Here is a 15,210-nt window from a genome sequence, read left to right as displayed (position 1 = left end):
TGGGGGGGGATCCGACCTTACTAGGTCAAAATCAGAATGTCTTCCCTATGGATATGTCTGATGTTCGACTACCCCAGATCAGGGTCCCTGGCACCCAGGCTCAAGACCGGCCATTTGCACCGGCACCCATGCCAAATCCTCAACAAGCGGGTTTGTTGCCCGACAAGTTTGATGGAAATGGGTTCAAAACATGGTTTGAGAAGATGTTGTTCTTCCTAACGGTCATGTGTATGGAGAGATTCTTGAAGGAAACTCATCCTGTGGTGCTAGATCCCACTAATGATCTGTATAGGCTAAGTGTCCAACAGGCGTGGGACAGAGGGGATTTCCTATGCTTAGGCTACATAAAGAGCTGACTAGTTGACTCGTTATACAACGTGTACAGCAACGTCGGATCGGCCAAAGAGCTATGGGAAGCCCTACAGAAGAAGTATAGGCATGAGGATGCTGGCCAGAAGAAATACGTGGTCAAGAAGTTCCTGAACTACAAGATGGTAGATTCAAAACCGCTCATGGAGCAGGTTGAGGAGCTTCAGTTGCTTATCCACGAGGTTATAGCCGAGGGGATGAAGATATGCGAGACATTTCAGGTGGCTTGCATCATCGAGAAGCTGCCTCCAAGCTGGGAAGCTTTCAGGGCTAGGTTTACGCACAAGAAGAAGAACATGAAAGTCGAGGAACTGATTGTCAGGCTGCGGGTCGAGTCGACCAACATCCAGTCATCAAAGGCTTTATCTAGAGCAGGGCCTTCTCAACAGAAGGTGAACTTGGCTGAACATAACAAGAAGCGCAAGTTCCAACCCCAGAGCAGCAACAGCAAGCCAACAACGAAGAAATTTGTTGGTAAATGCCACAACTGTGGTAAGATGGGGCACAAAGCTGATGTGTGTCGGAGCAAGAAGACCGACAAGAAGAAGAAGTCTGAAGCTAGTCTAGTGGAAGACGATCTCGTCTGTGTGGTGTCTGAGACCAACGTGGTCGATTGCAACCCTAAGGAGTGGAACTACGACTCAGGGGCTACAAGGCACATATGCTCGGATAGGGGGATGTTCCAGACCTATCAAACCGTCACCAACCATAAGGTGTATATGGGCAACTCGTCAACATCAGAGGTTACAGGAACCGACATGATGATCCTGAGGCTAACTTCGGGAAAAGACTTAACTCTCCAGAATGTGCTGCATGTACCAGACATCAGGAGGAATCTAGTTTCGGGCTTTCTACTTAGTAGGCATGGATTCGATATTAGTTTTTAGTCTGATAAACTTGTATTGTCCAAGAATGGGGTGTTTCTTGGGAAGGGTTATGTTAAGGATGAACTGGTCAAGTTAAATGTAATTGCAGTTCCTTTGAAGAATGATGTAATCGCTTCAAGTTCAATGAATAAGAATAAATCTGTTGCTTATGTCGTTGAGTCTTTTAATATTTGGCATGAAAGTTTGGGACATGTGAATTATAAATCCATTAGCAGATTAATAAACATGAATATAATTCCAAAATGCAAAATAAGTAAAGACAAATGTGAAGTATGCGTACAAGCGAAACTCACTAAATCATCATTTCCCCAGGTCGAACGGACAACCGAACCTCTAGGTTTAATTCACACCGATTTGTGTGACTTGAAATATATACAAACTAGAGGCAGTAAGAAATACTTTGCCACCTTCATCGATGACTGTACAAGATACTGTTATGTGTATCTATTACGTAGCAAAGATGAAGCGATAGACAAATTTAAGGAATACAAGTTGGAAGTTGAGAACCAGCTTAGTAAAAAGATCAAGGTGATCAGAAGTGATAGAGGAGGAGAGTATGGAAAACCTTTCAATGTATTCTGTAGAGAACATAAAATAGTTCATCAAACTACCGCTCCCTATTCACCATAATCTAACGGGGTTGCGGAACGAAAGAACCGAACTCTGAAAGAAATGATGAACGCCATGTTGGGAGAATCTTGGTTAACCTAGAACATGTGGGGGGAAGCTCTACTAACTTCTAACTACATTCTCAACAAAATTCCACATAAAGTCACTAGTAAAACACCTTATGAGCTGTGGAAAGGCACTGTACCATCGTACAAATACCTCTAAGTGTGGGGGTGCCTGGCAAAAGTGGTTGTACCACTTCCTAAAAAGGTCACAATAGGACCTAAAACCGTTGACTGTATTTTCATAGGATATGCACACAACAGTAGTGCTTATCGATTTATGGTATATAAATCGGATATACCAGATATACATGTAAATACAGTAATGGAATCTAGAAACGCTTCTTTCTTTGAAAACGTGTTTCCGTGTAAAGATAGAAATAATCTAAAACAAACACGTGAGGAAGGAGAAGCTAGCACTTCTGTTCCCTTAATAGAAGAGGTAGAAAATGATGAACCTAGACGAGGCAAAAGAGCCCGCAAGGAAAATCATTTGGCGATGACTATGTAACGGCCTTTCTTGCAGAAAATGAGCCTAAGACATTCAAAGAAGCCATGTCTAATCCCGATGATCCTTCATGGAAGGAAGCAGTGTAAAATGAGATCGACTCCATTATGCAGAACCATACATGGGAGCTTGTAGATCTACCACAAGGGAGTAAGGCACTTGGGTGCAAATGGATTTTCAAGACAAAATTGAAAACCGATGGCACAATAGAGAAGTACAAGGCTAGGCTTGTAGTGCAAGGATTTAGACAGAAAGAAGGTCTAGATTTCTTTGACACTTATTCTCCAGTTACGAGAATAACTTCTGTTAGAATGCTGATAGCCATTGCATCATTACGAAACCTAGAGATACATCAAATGGATGTAAAAACGGCATTTCTAAATGGAGATTTAGAAGAAGAAATCTACATGAAACAGCCTGAGGGCTTTGTCGCTCCTGGACAGGAACACAAAGTGTGCAAACTCGTCAAGTCACTATATGGGCTTAAGCAAGCACCTAAACAGTGGCATGAGAAATTGGATCATGTTATGATGACAAATGGATTTAGCATCAATAAAAGTGATAAATGCATTTACATCAAAAACACACCTACAGGATATATCCTACCGTGTCTGTATGTAGATGACATGCTCATTATGGGGAGCAACACTGCCTTGATCAAACAAACTAAGCAGATGCTCTGTGGACAGTTGATATGAAGGACATGGGACTAGCTCACGTGATTCTAGGAATCAAGATCGTCAGAAATTCGGAAGGAATTGCCTTGTCTCAATGTCATTATGCTGAAAAGATTCTTGCACGGTTCAAGAGTCATTCTGGTGGGATAGCTAAAAGTCCAGTTGACCCTCATCTTCATCTGACCAAAATCTCAGGGGATGCAGTGTCACAACTAGAGTACGCACGTGTGATTGGCAGTCTAATGTACTTGACCAACTGCGCACGACCAGACTTAGCACATGCTGTAAACGTACTAAGTCGCTACACTATTAACCCTGGACACAACCACTGGAAAGGTATAACTAGAGTGTTGAACTACCTAAGTTACACTAAGAGTTATAGTCTGCACTATGAGAAATACCCAGCAGTTCTAGAAGGATACAGTGATGCCAACTGGATATTAGATTCTAGGAACTCCAAATCCACAAGTGGATATGTTTTCACACTTGGTGGTGCATCTGTGTCATGGAAATCTTCTAAACAAACGTTATTGGTCAGATCCACAATGGAGTCTGAGTTCATAGATTTAGATAAAGCAGCAAAAGAAGCCGAATACCTTCGGAACTTCCTGGAAGATATTCCTATGTGGACCAAACCAGTGCCGACAATACGTGTACACTGTGATAGCCAATCGGCTATAACCCGGGCACTGAACCACCTGTATAATGGTAAGTCTCGTCACATTCGACGACGACATAAGACCATTAGACAACTAATCTCAAATGGTATAATCACGATTGATTATATTAAGTCAGTTGACAACCTAGCGGATCAATTTACTAAAGGTCTGTCAAGAGAGCAAGTTGTGAAATCATCTAAAGGAATGGGTTTAAAGCCTATGGACTAAGAGGATGCTGGATGGATACCCTACCTACATGACTGGAGATCCCGAGAAGTAGGTTCAAGGGGAAAACTAAATCAAGTTTGACTCGAAATAAGAGCACTGGGAGACAATAAGTCTCGTCCCAGTTCCTATGATGATTACCAGTGTTGAGTGCGCGAGTATCAGGTTAAGCTTCGGCTTTTAATGATTCCATAACCTTAGTAAAGGTGGGGTATGAAAGATATCCTTGATGGGTCAATCACCTTGTGAGTGTGAAATGGGGTCGTTTCTAGGAGAATGAGGAAAGACTACATTATCCAAGTTCACTCATGATAAACCAGGCATAGTTCACGACCAAAATGAACACAATGAGAACCTAGTTCCGTGAGAAGATGAAACTGTGTGACAGTTGTTGTCTAGGCTTACATGAAAGCCCGGGTGGTTCAAAGACATCGAGTCTACTACCTGGCCGAGTAAGTCCGATAGCTGGTCACAATGGGTGGTTCAAAGCTGAAAAATGCTACCAAGCCCAGATGCAGTGATTCTTTGTTATACTCACAAAAGTTTTTCTGACGAGTCGTCATATGGAATAGAGTCTTTCCTATTCATGTGGGGGATTGTTGGAACCACTTTTTTAGCAGACTTCCGACCAACTTTCCGGCTAGCTTCGGTGGTCGGAATTGCCGGGAGAAGGGACCATTGGCTTCCTCTCCGCAAGCTCTTGAATATGGTATATTCATACGCTAAAATCGGGTTCCGAGTGAATGAGAAAAACCTGCTCAAAGTAGGTGCTTGGAAGGTATCCGGGTGAGGTTTTGGGGTGTTTTTGGATGGGGTAAAGTCCCACATCGAAAATGGGAGAAACCATTTCTCACTATATAAACACCACTCCATTCTTAGTATATTAATATGGTACACAATGGAGTGGACACTCACCACACACACGCGCGCGGGGACCGGGTCCGGGGACGTGGGCTCTTGGGAAAGGGCCTTCGGCCCACAGCAGCAACCCAGCCCAATTTTTTGTCAATGCGTGCAGTATCTTCCGGTTGAGAGAATCGTGGCCTGTTAGGCACGTTCTTATCCACCAGCAGATTTATAAACCGTCGCCCTCTCTCATTCTAAACACACAGAATCGAATTCGCTCTCCTCTCTGAAAAGCTTACGAGTTTTATACACAGTTCTCTGGTTCGACAGAATTTCGGTTTGAGTGTAGCATCTGGAATATCGACGCAGTTGTATCCTGGGATTCGTAACGCCGGTAACCGTCTCACTAACGGGGTGTTTTCCGAATTAAGGATAGAGATCCATCTCGCCTCTGCGTAATCCCTTCGTTCGTTCATCTGATTCGGTATATTATTCTGTTCTTAATTCGCTTATTTATTGCAGATTAATTGCATGCTAAATACAGTCCTACAGAGGCGTGGGTACCAGGCAGTAGCGTCGACGCTGCCACAGGGGAAACGGGCGGTGAAACAAGGGAAGGGACCGGTTTGGGGTTTGGAATGGCTTGGTCATTTGGTTGAGGTGCTATGGGTAGGGTAACGGTGATGGGGGTGTGAATCTGAGTTCGGGGGGACGAGCTTTGTTGTGGCTGAAGTGTCGGTGGAGAGGCCGAGGATGCCATGCCGCCGCCACCACCGGAAAAGAGAAGGAAAAGAGGGGGAAAGAAGAGAGGAAGGGACCAGGGGACTAACCAACTCGCGGCGCGTTCTTTACATGGTTACTTGAAAGCATACGATTATATTTGTATTTTCGTAAGCAATATCTTGGAAAGGTACAAAAACATGCAACAAAAAGGCATAATGTTCAATACAACTATGTACGTAGATCTTGAAAATAGATTCGTAGATGAAACCATGTAACATTATGTAATGGAGGGAGATAATGCAAGAGGTGAAGTTAAGAGAATCCTTAGAGAAGAAAGGAAAAACAGGATTAGCAATGAGCCACTATACAAGAATAACAAATTATTACATCGAAACTTCATTCATCCGAGATAGGTCAGAAAGTTAAATTTAGCCAGTGCCTGCTAAAAATCTAATTATTTCTACACGAGGCCAAACATCAAAAGGGCAGTCAGAGCAATTGACATCCACGACTGGTTATTGTCTTCACCTGCCGTGCTGCAGCTGACATCAGCTCAGCTCTGCAATGGAACAAGAGTTAAGCAAGAAGATTTGACAAGGAATATACATATATGTTCATAGTAAAGCACAGACATACTGTAAAATTTCATAAGCGGATGACTCCCGGAGTCAATGAGCTCAAAAACCATGGAGTCTCCAACCTTCAATTCGTGAGCATCGCGTAACTTATCCCAGCCAGAGGCAAGATAAACTTGATCTTTACCATTCTTCCTGTACCTCAAGTTAATAGGCCATGATCTGTTTTTCTGGTCTATGATTGTCATCTCACACCATCTCTTCGCTAAGTTGTTCTCCCTTGCAAAATCCGTTGGAATAAGCTGCAAAGCAAAAAACTTTTTCATTAACAGTGTACCAAATTGCAAATGATCAGGCGTATGAGTAACATACTTACCGTTGCATGCCATGTGAAGCTGTATTGCTTCACAGATGAACGGAAATATGGATACTTTGAGGGTTTAAATTCTGCTTTCTTTTCAACATGAAGATTGCTAGTTTCATTGGAGAGAACACGGCCTTCAGAATGTGATGGAGATCGATTACTGGTTTCAGAGGGATGAGTTTTTTCCCCATTTAGATCATTGATTTCAGAGTGATTAGATTCAGACAGAATTGTACGATGATCAGCAGAGAAGGATTGTTCGCAGCCTGTGAGGGAATCACAGACCAGAACATCAAACGCAAATCCGCCAAGGTAACGAAAAACTACAAAATCTCCAACGGACAAACAATTGTCTTGTGCAAACTCCTTCCATCCATCCAAGAAGCGTCTGCCATCACTATCCACCTTCACAAGCCAAGACTTATCAGCACATTTATTGTTCTTCAGCACAGCCACAAAATCCTCAGATTCTGAAAGACTCAGGTGCTTCAGAAAGGCTTTGGGGATACACTACAACAATGAAACAAAATTCAATCAGAAATAAAGATGACATACAAAAAATTCAGTGGGCGACAAAAGAATCTTAACGTACAAAGTCACTGAGGAAGCCGGGGATGAGGGATCTGATGAAATGAGGGGTAGAAGATCCATCTGCCGCCATTGGTTAGGGTTTCAGAGTCACAGTCAATTTCTAGGAATCCCTATCAACACAACTGAAATCGCGTTAATTGCAATGTTCGTCGCTCTAACTACTTTATCCAGTACATGCAAAACAAACTGAGAAGGTTAATCGGAGAGATTTTGTCAATCAAAACACATGGGAGAGGGATCAGAACGAGGAGAGGGATTCGTAAAACAAAAGCATACCAGTCAAATATTGCAATTCAACAAGTTTTTTCTGATCCACACCGCAATTGTTTCGTAGTTGAGTGCGCTGTGCGGGTTGGAACAAAATAGCCTTTTCCAAAGAACAATGCACAGTGCGGGGCGGAGGGTAATATATAGATCTTTGTTCGATTCCAAATATTATCTATTATCTCTATAATCAAATCTTCTAGTCTAATCAAAGTAATTATTATTTTAATGTAACTTATCTAATTTAATATTAGTCTACCTTCTATCCTATATATCCTACCTTATTTTATATATATTATAAAACTAGCATTCCTCGAAAATATTAAATAATATCACTAAGTTTATTAATAACTACATAAAAAACTATTAATAATTAGGAAAATAAATACTAACTATACAAAAAGAGAATGTATATTGCACAAGTCTACCATTTTTTTAAAAAATTGCAACAATATCATTTATGGACTATTATATCTCTCAAAATATTATTTTATATATTTTCTTCAATTATAAAGAGGGAAAAGTGTTTTTTCGGATTACAAAAGAAAATAAAAATTCATTAAAGGAGTAGTCAAATCAAAGTATACTTGATAGAAGCTAGTACTATTCATGTACTTGGTTGTGGTTTGTTTAGTGTATTTATAATACTTGGTTATAGTATTTGTAGTACTTGTTTGTTGTCTAATCAAACCTCATTAATGTAATCAGGTTTCCCTCCAAAAAAACTAAAGCCTATTTCATCCATTTCTTTGTTGTTGCAAGGTTGTATCCTAACACCATTGTATTCCGAAAAGGCAAAATTTGTTGGGTTTTCCCTGTTGTTCTTATCCCGCCTTTTTAACAGCTGTGTATGCCAATATTCTTCCTGCTTCTGTTTAACCCTCCACCACCTTGCATAAATTCAAAGATGATGTTATGGGTGAGTATTTATTCTCTGTAAACGTACTCTGTTTTAGTTCCAATTTGGCGTGTCAATTAGTAAACATACTGAAAGAGTTTTGTATTTGTCATGTTTCAGCAACACAAGAAAGCAAGCTTTACATGATTTCTGTTATTAATGGGGGTGAACTGGTGATGGAAAAAGAGAGGTGGTTGTACAAACCCATGCAAATGCTGCTTCCACAAATTCAAAGTCTTTTCTCATAAGCGATTGTATTTCTCTGGATTCGCTAATACAAAAGGTTGCAGATAAAAACAATGTCAATCTTTCTAGGTTTGAGTTGAAGCTGGGTTATTTGTCTCCTGAGAATCCATTTTTACCGCCATATTATATTTCTGATAAGGAAGATTTAGATGTTTTTGTTTTCTTGAATTTAACTAGATGTAAGGACCATGTTTTTCCAATTCCGTTGTATGTCTCAGTAACCGAAAAAACTTCTTGCTTTGAACACGATGAAGAGATGATCGATGTGCCTTTGAGCACTTCTACAAACTCATCACATTCGTTGTTATCATCTAATCCCAAAATTTTTTCTTACTGCAAACCTTCCACTAGGAAAAATATAAGGTCAGATGAAAATTATATTGAAATGTTAGATGATGCTGAACTAGGAGATATCGTAGGATCCGGTATGCATGGTGGAAGGATTCCGGTTAGTGGTCCTCAACAAGATATGAGAAGTTGGTTTTGTAAGAAAGGGAAAACAACTGATGTCGTTGAAATAAGCATTGATGAGGAAGGTAATTCATACGATGACAATGATGATGTTACCATATCTGCAATGAAGCACAAAGGATGTGACTTCGTCAACCTTAGTGATGGAGTAGACGATGACATGCTTTATTCTGACTTTCATCCTAAAGTTGAGGTTGATTTGTCTAAAAACGAAGATGATGGTTCGTTAGATGAGCCCGAGGAAGTTAGGTATCCAGTATCACCCAGAAGGTCAATGATGTTGAAATCGATGGTGATGAGGGCAAGTCATCATGTCCTATTTGGAGAAGGAAAAAGTATGTTTTGAAAAAGGCTCTCCAGGTTGAATTGACCCGGTACGCGTTGGAAAATTATTTTGAGATGCGTGTGAAGAGAATTGAGCCTAGTCGACTTGTTGTGGAGTGTAAAAAACAGAATTGCTCATTTGGATTACATGCTTCTGTGAGGGCTGGTACTACTTCTTTCAAGGTGAAAAGGTTCATTGGTAAACACTCGTGTGGGTTGTTGTATGAGCACAATAACAGCAGGCATGCATCTGCAAAAGTGATTTTGCGAGCACTAGTTGACAGGTATATATTATTCAAGTGACAGGATTACCTTTTCTTATGATTATTTGGAGAAAGAGAATGTTGGCAAATCCTTTTCTTGTTCTTGTCAGATTAAAGGGTCGAAAGCAAGGTCCAAGGACAAAGGAGATAATGGCTATAATGAAGGATATGGGAGTGCATGCAAGCTACCACAAGGCCAATAGAGCAAGAGTGTTGGCCGAGACTGTTGTACGAGGTAGTCCCGATGACAACTACTTTTTGCTTCACTCTTGGATGCACATGTTGAAACAGGTCAATCCTGGCACACAAATATATGTCATAATGAATCTTGATAATTTTTTTAAGTATTGCTTTTGGTCTCTGGGTTGTTGCATTTGGGTTGTGCCTCAGCTAAGAAAGGTAAACGAGGTTTACTTTGTTTAGGATGTACTGTTTATGGTGACGGGATGCGTTATAATTTGTTGTAATTGATAACTTCAATGATTCACACTAATGTATTTACTTTGACACCAGGTTATAAGCGTAGATGGGGCCCACTTATCTGGAAAATACTTGGGGAACCTTCTAATTGCAACTGCCCAGGATGGGAACTCTCAGATCTACCCCATTGCATTCGCATTTGTAGGCACCAAGTCGACGGACTCATGGTCCTACTTCTTAAATGAGCTGAAGAACAGTGTCGTGCCTGATAGCGCCGACTTTGTTTGTTTCTGATCGACACTTGGGCATTAAAGCAGCTGTCAAGAAGGTATACCCTCTCGCCAGCCACGAGTATTGCATTTTTCACATGTACCAAAACTTCAAGGCAGTAAGTACTTATGCTGGACTGAAAGATCAGTGGTTCAATGTTGCGAAGGCATACACTGTTGATTTAATTTTGAGCTTGAGCGTCTGAAAAGATCTTGTCCCGGAGCTGCTAGGCAGGCCCTAAAAGTCCCACTTCATCAATGGGCCAGAGCATATTTCCAAGTTGACAGGTACAACAGCATGAAAATAAATAAATCTAAATGCATAAACAATTTGTTCAAAGAGGAGCGTGGGTGGCCAATCTTGTCTCTTTTTCAGTCAATTCTTGAGACTTATGGGAATTGGTTTTGTGAGAGACGCGAGTACGCTTCGAATTGATTTGATCAGGAGCACAAGAACAGTTAGTGCTAAACTGAAAGATCGATACACGTGTTCTCTATCAATGAGTGCACAAAAGCTGAGCGAGTGTGAAGCATCGGTAACTGATGGAATGAACAAGTACGAAGTAAACCTTCGAGATAAAACATGCTAATGCTGAGTCTTCCAAAGAGACAAAATTTCATGTGCTCATGTCATAGCATTGGCCAAGGATAGGGCATAAACACTATGGTTAGTGAGTATTATAGCAACGCTTACTTAAGGGATGTATACAAGGAAACAATCCACATCCCGTAGGTCAGTGGTCTGTTCCTAGAGATGTTTCATAAGTCGCATGCTTAACACCAAACATTAAAAGACCTCATAGCAGACCGAAGGTGAACAGATACAGGGCTAGGTGGGAAGGACCATTCCGACATGTCGCACGGAGATGTTCGAGATGCGGTTTAACTGGTCATCCTTATAACAGGTGTTTCTGGGATGCTGTCGGGAGACAACGCATGTGAAGTGACAAAAAACTAGGGAGGTATTAAGTGTGGAAGATGTAATTGTATTATGTAGTTATGAACTTATTTGTGGCGATGATTGTGTGTTTATGTACTGTAAGAGTTCCTATTAATTATGATTTGTTTAAAATTCTTTACAAGAAAGAACAACGCCGTGTCACCATAAAGAAAATATCTTACACATAAAATGTGTCACTAAAACGTATCACACATTAGTGACACATTTTGCTCAGATGTTTTGTGAGTTTACCATGCAGTATATTTGCATGCTTTGCATCTAATGACCCGGGACATGGTTTAAAAGGTAATATCCTTGTCACCGCCATCATTCTGATGATGATGAATGGTGGACAACAACATGCCACCCAGAATTTCATAAAATCAAGGAATGTCCGATGTCACTGCAAACAGTTCAGCTTCTAGCTCGAGTTCCAGACATTATCATGGGTTGAATGTAAATATTTTTCTACATGGGTGCGTGTATGGTACTTTTTAAGCTTGTTTCCGTCCACTTTAGATAGGGTTATTGACCGTTCAAAATATAGCTCGACTAAAACCAAACTAATAACATTCATATAGTATTTTTTATTGTATTATTATTCTTTATAGAAAATATATGGTCATAATATAATTCTAGTTTCTACAATTATAAATCAACTCTATAAATTATGGAGTACATAGATCTAGATCCTTTATTACAAAAACTACAAATATATAGAGATAACAACAAATAGTTCATTAGTAACAAATAAGAAAAAAAATATAATAATAAGATCATATAGAAGATTTATTGATAATATAGAAAAAATATAATAGGAACGAATTATCATTTACACTCGAGTCCTCATGTCACAACAAAGTGTAATAATAACATCACGTAGATGAATTATTAATGGTACCTATAAAAATAAATAATAAGGACGAATTAATTTATATTAGAGTCCTGATTACAGTGGCACATACCACAAGGTCCACAACATCTAGTCCATATATAATGCTTAGGAGGATGATAAAATATTAAATACCCTAAATTACTTTTAGTGTAGGTTCCACTAGATAATCATAATAACTACCATTGTAATTGTAGAGCCTCACCTTCTACTAGACCAGGCAAATGGGTCGGGCGGTCGGGTTCGGGTCGAGCGGGTTCGGGTTCAAATCGGGTATGGGTTGAACGAGTTGATAAAATTTCGGGTCAATCGGGTTCAGGTCATGTAGGGTTTCGGGTTGGGTCGGGTTGATCCAACGGGTCAAGAAAGTTGCATCTAGTATCTTTTTAGCTTTTCTAGGAATAGAATAAAATTTTAATAATAAAAAATATTTTTTGTTATAATGACATGCATGATGTGAAATGCATATTTCGGGCTGGGTCGGGTTCGACCCACCAAATTTCGGGTTGACCGGGTTCGGGTCGATCAGGTTTCAATGCCTCTTCGGATCGAAGTGGGTCGAGTTCTTAGCAATCGGGTTCGGGTCGAGTTGAGTTTTACCAGGTCTACCTTCTACCCCTTCATAATTAAATCTCATTGTAGAGATCGAAGAACTAGGGACTAATTAGGATATTTGAATTTATTGGTGAATGGAGTTCAAGTATCTTAGAAGCACCCGTCGTTAGTCTGGTAATAAAAAAGGCACACATTCTATATTTGCACCCTACTAAAACATGTCATTGGCTCGGTTATAAAAAAGACACAAGTATATATTTGCACCGTGTTATTTAGTTAGCTAGGTTTGAAGGCTAAATTATTCGATTGGATATAAATATAAGAAATACAATAAAAATATTTTTGTTATTAACTAGAAAAAATATGTTATATTTTAACCATGTGTCAAAGTATAGGTTATGTTGGTGTTTTAAATTACATCTATTTCATATATGTTATCTAAATTAAATTGCCTTTTTCCTTATATCCACTATATCAATTTTCCAAGATAGTTTTCTACCCAATCAATATCGATGCTATTCATGTAAGTAGTATAAAATGTGCGCAAAATGGCATGTCACAAACACATGCCGCATATAAAGTTGAGTTAAAGGTTCATTAGTTACTTGCAAGTCAACCATTCCATTTTCGATTTTATCCTTACACCTTTATAAGCTAATTACCATAATCATTCCTAACTAATTTATTTTGACCAAAATATCTATATATACCAATAAATATCTCATTAAATTATCCACACCTTTATAAGCTAATATAGTGAAAAGTGCACTAGTAATGTGCTGAAAAGTGCACTAGTTGTATAAGTCTGCACAAAAAAGTAGTCCACACCAGAAACATTTTTTATATTTACATGATACATATAATTAATTACTATGTGTATAATTATATAAAATGAAACTATTACTACTATTATGTTTAAATAAGGACAAATTATGTTATAAAATAAAAAAATGTTTAATTAGTATTTCGAATAAAACATAGGACACCTAATGAAATTTCTCATAGGATCCCCATTGGGACGAGGCATGGAGTGGAGCGTGAGTACCATTCCGCGCCCATCCATATAGCCATGCAGGGGTTAATTCTTCTACACATCTCGTCCCTAATCCCATTAAAATCTCCATCCCTGACCCATGACGGGGATTCTCCATAAGGAATCCCCCGTCACATTACCATACCTACCACTACACCCTATAATAGGAAGATCTAATTTATTCTGGACTTGGTTTATATGAAATCCAAAATTCATGTTAACACAACAAAATTTAATCTTTTAATATATTTAAATTAAATAAATGATAAAGTTATAATCATATACTAGCTGCTCTAACTCTCTTAGGCCCCCATTTGTTATAATTCTTCGGAAACGTAAACGGAAAGTAAATGAATCTAGACAACTTTGACGTTATTGTTCATTGGTCGAGGTGGTTTCGTGACTTGCAACTCACTAGGAGATGGTCTTATGACTCCCTTCGGCAAGGGTATTTATTTCCGCAACACGAGGTTTCAAATACCCTTGACGAAGGGAGTCATAAGACCATCTTCTAGTGAGTTTCAAGTAGTGAAACCACCTCGACGAATGAACAATAACGTCAAATTTGTCTAGATTCGTCTCCTTTCCATTTAAGTTTCCGGGAAACTATAATAAACGGGCCTTAATATTTATCTCAATATTATAATCTTATTTTAATATCTAAGTATTAACTTAATCTCAAACATAGCCTTATACCAAAAATAAAAAAATTATATTGTAACAAAAGATAATAAAAGATAATCTTAAAATCACTTAAATTAGTTGATCATATAAAAACAAATGCAGTAAAGATTATGCGAGAAAGTTTTCACTTGTGTGAGAAATGATAATGAATACTAGCCTTTGGATTTTAAAAAATCAAATGGCTAAGATTCAACCTCATTTAATATGAGTTGACTAAGTCAACATTGTTGACCGGCGTTGACTTCGGATTTATTTATTTAGAGCAAAATAAATTATTTTTTCAAGGAAGATTTTTTTTTTCCACAGGAAATGTGCAACGCTCTTGCTCAAAATGTGCGATACTTTTATACTAAAATGTTCTATAAAGTTGCATATATATTGTATGATATTTGTAAAGCCAAAATCTATCATGTTTTTAAACATGCAATATTTTTTACTAAAAACGTGCAATGATTGAACATGAACTGCAACAAAATTATAAGTATTTTGTACTAGTTTCAAATGATAATATTTTACACATTTCACATATATCATTAGCATTTACATGTACATTTACTAAGAAGATCTCACATATATATATATATATATGAAAACGATGCACATATTATTAAGAAGGTTATATTATTAAGTTTTCAATCACATTTAGTCAACATTGCATATTTCACTTAGAATACCTTGCACATTTACATAGACAATCTTGCAAAATTACTCATTAAGCTTTGCACATTTAATAGTAATATCTTGCACATTTGTAGAAAAGTTATGTGTATTTGATGCACATCTACAACAACCAAATTCATTAAACTTGCACATTGTTAAGAAAAACATTGCACATTTTGTAAGAGAACCTCACACA

General features: G+C 38.6%; 1 protein-coding gene across 1 annotated transcript; it reads right to left on the bottom strand.

Annotated features, from left to right (window-relative positions):
- Window positions 1-5,877: 5,877 nt before the first annotated feature.
- On the bottom strand, window positions 5,878-8,104 carry LOC141249712 (uncharacterized). Its single transcript, XM_073669769.1, has 4 exons — window positions 8,051-8,104; window positions 6,517-7,014; window positions 6,202-6,442; window positions 5,878-5,888 (listed from the first exon to the last, which is right to left on the bottom strand). The coding sequence occupies exons 1-4, from the start codon at window positions 8,102-8,104 to the stop codon at window positions 5,878-5,880; spliced, it is 804 nt and encodes a 267-aa protein (XP_073525870.1).
- Window positions 8,105-15,210: the final 7,106 nt, after the last annotated feature.

The sequence above is a fragment of the Phyllobates terribilis genome, unplaced genomic scaffold, assembly GCF_046119375.1.
Source record: "Phyllobates terribilis strain yellow unplaced genomic scaffold, ASM4611937v1 Scaffold_5027__1_contigs__length_55081, whole genome shotgun sequence".
NCBI classification, from domain to species: domain Eukaryota; kingdom Metazoa; phylum Chordata; class Amphibia; order Anura; family Dendrobatidae; genus Phyllobates; species Phyllobates terribilis.
The sequence above is the reverse complement of the archived record's forward strand: the minus strand, read 5'-3'. Positions and strand labels throughout refer to the sequence as shown.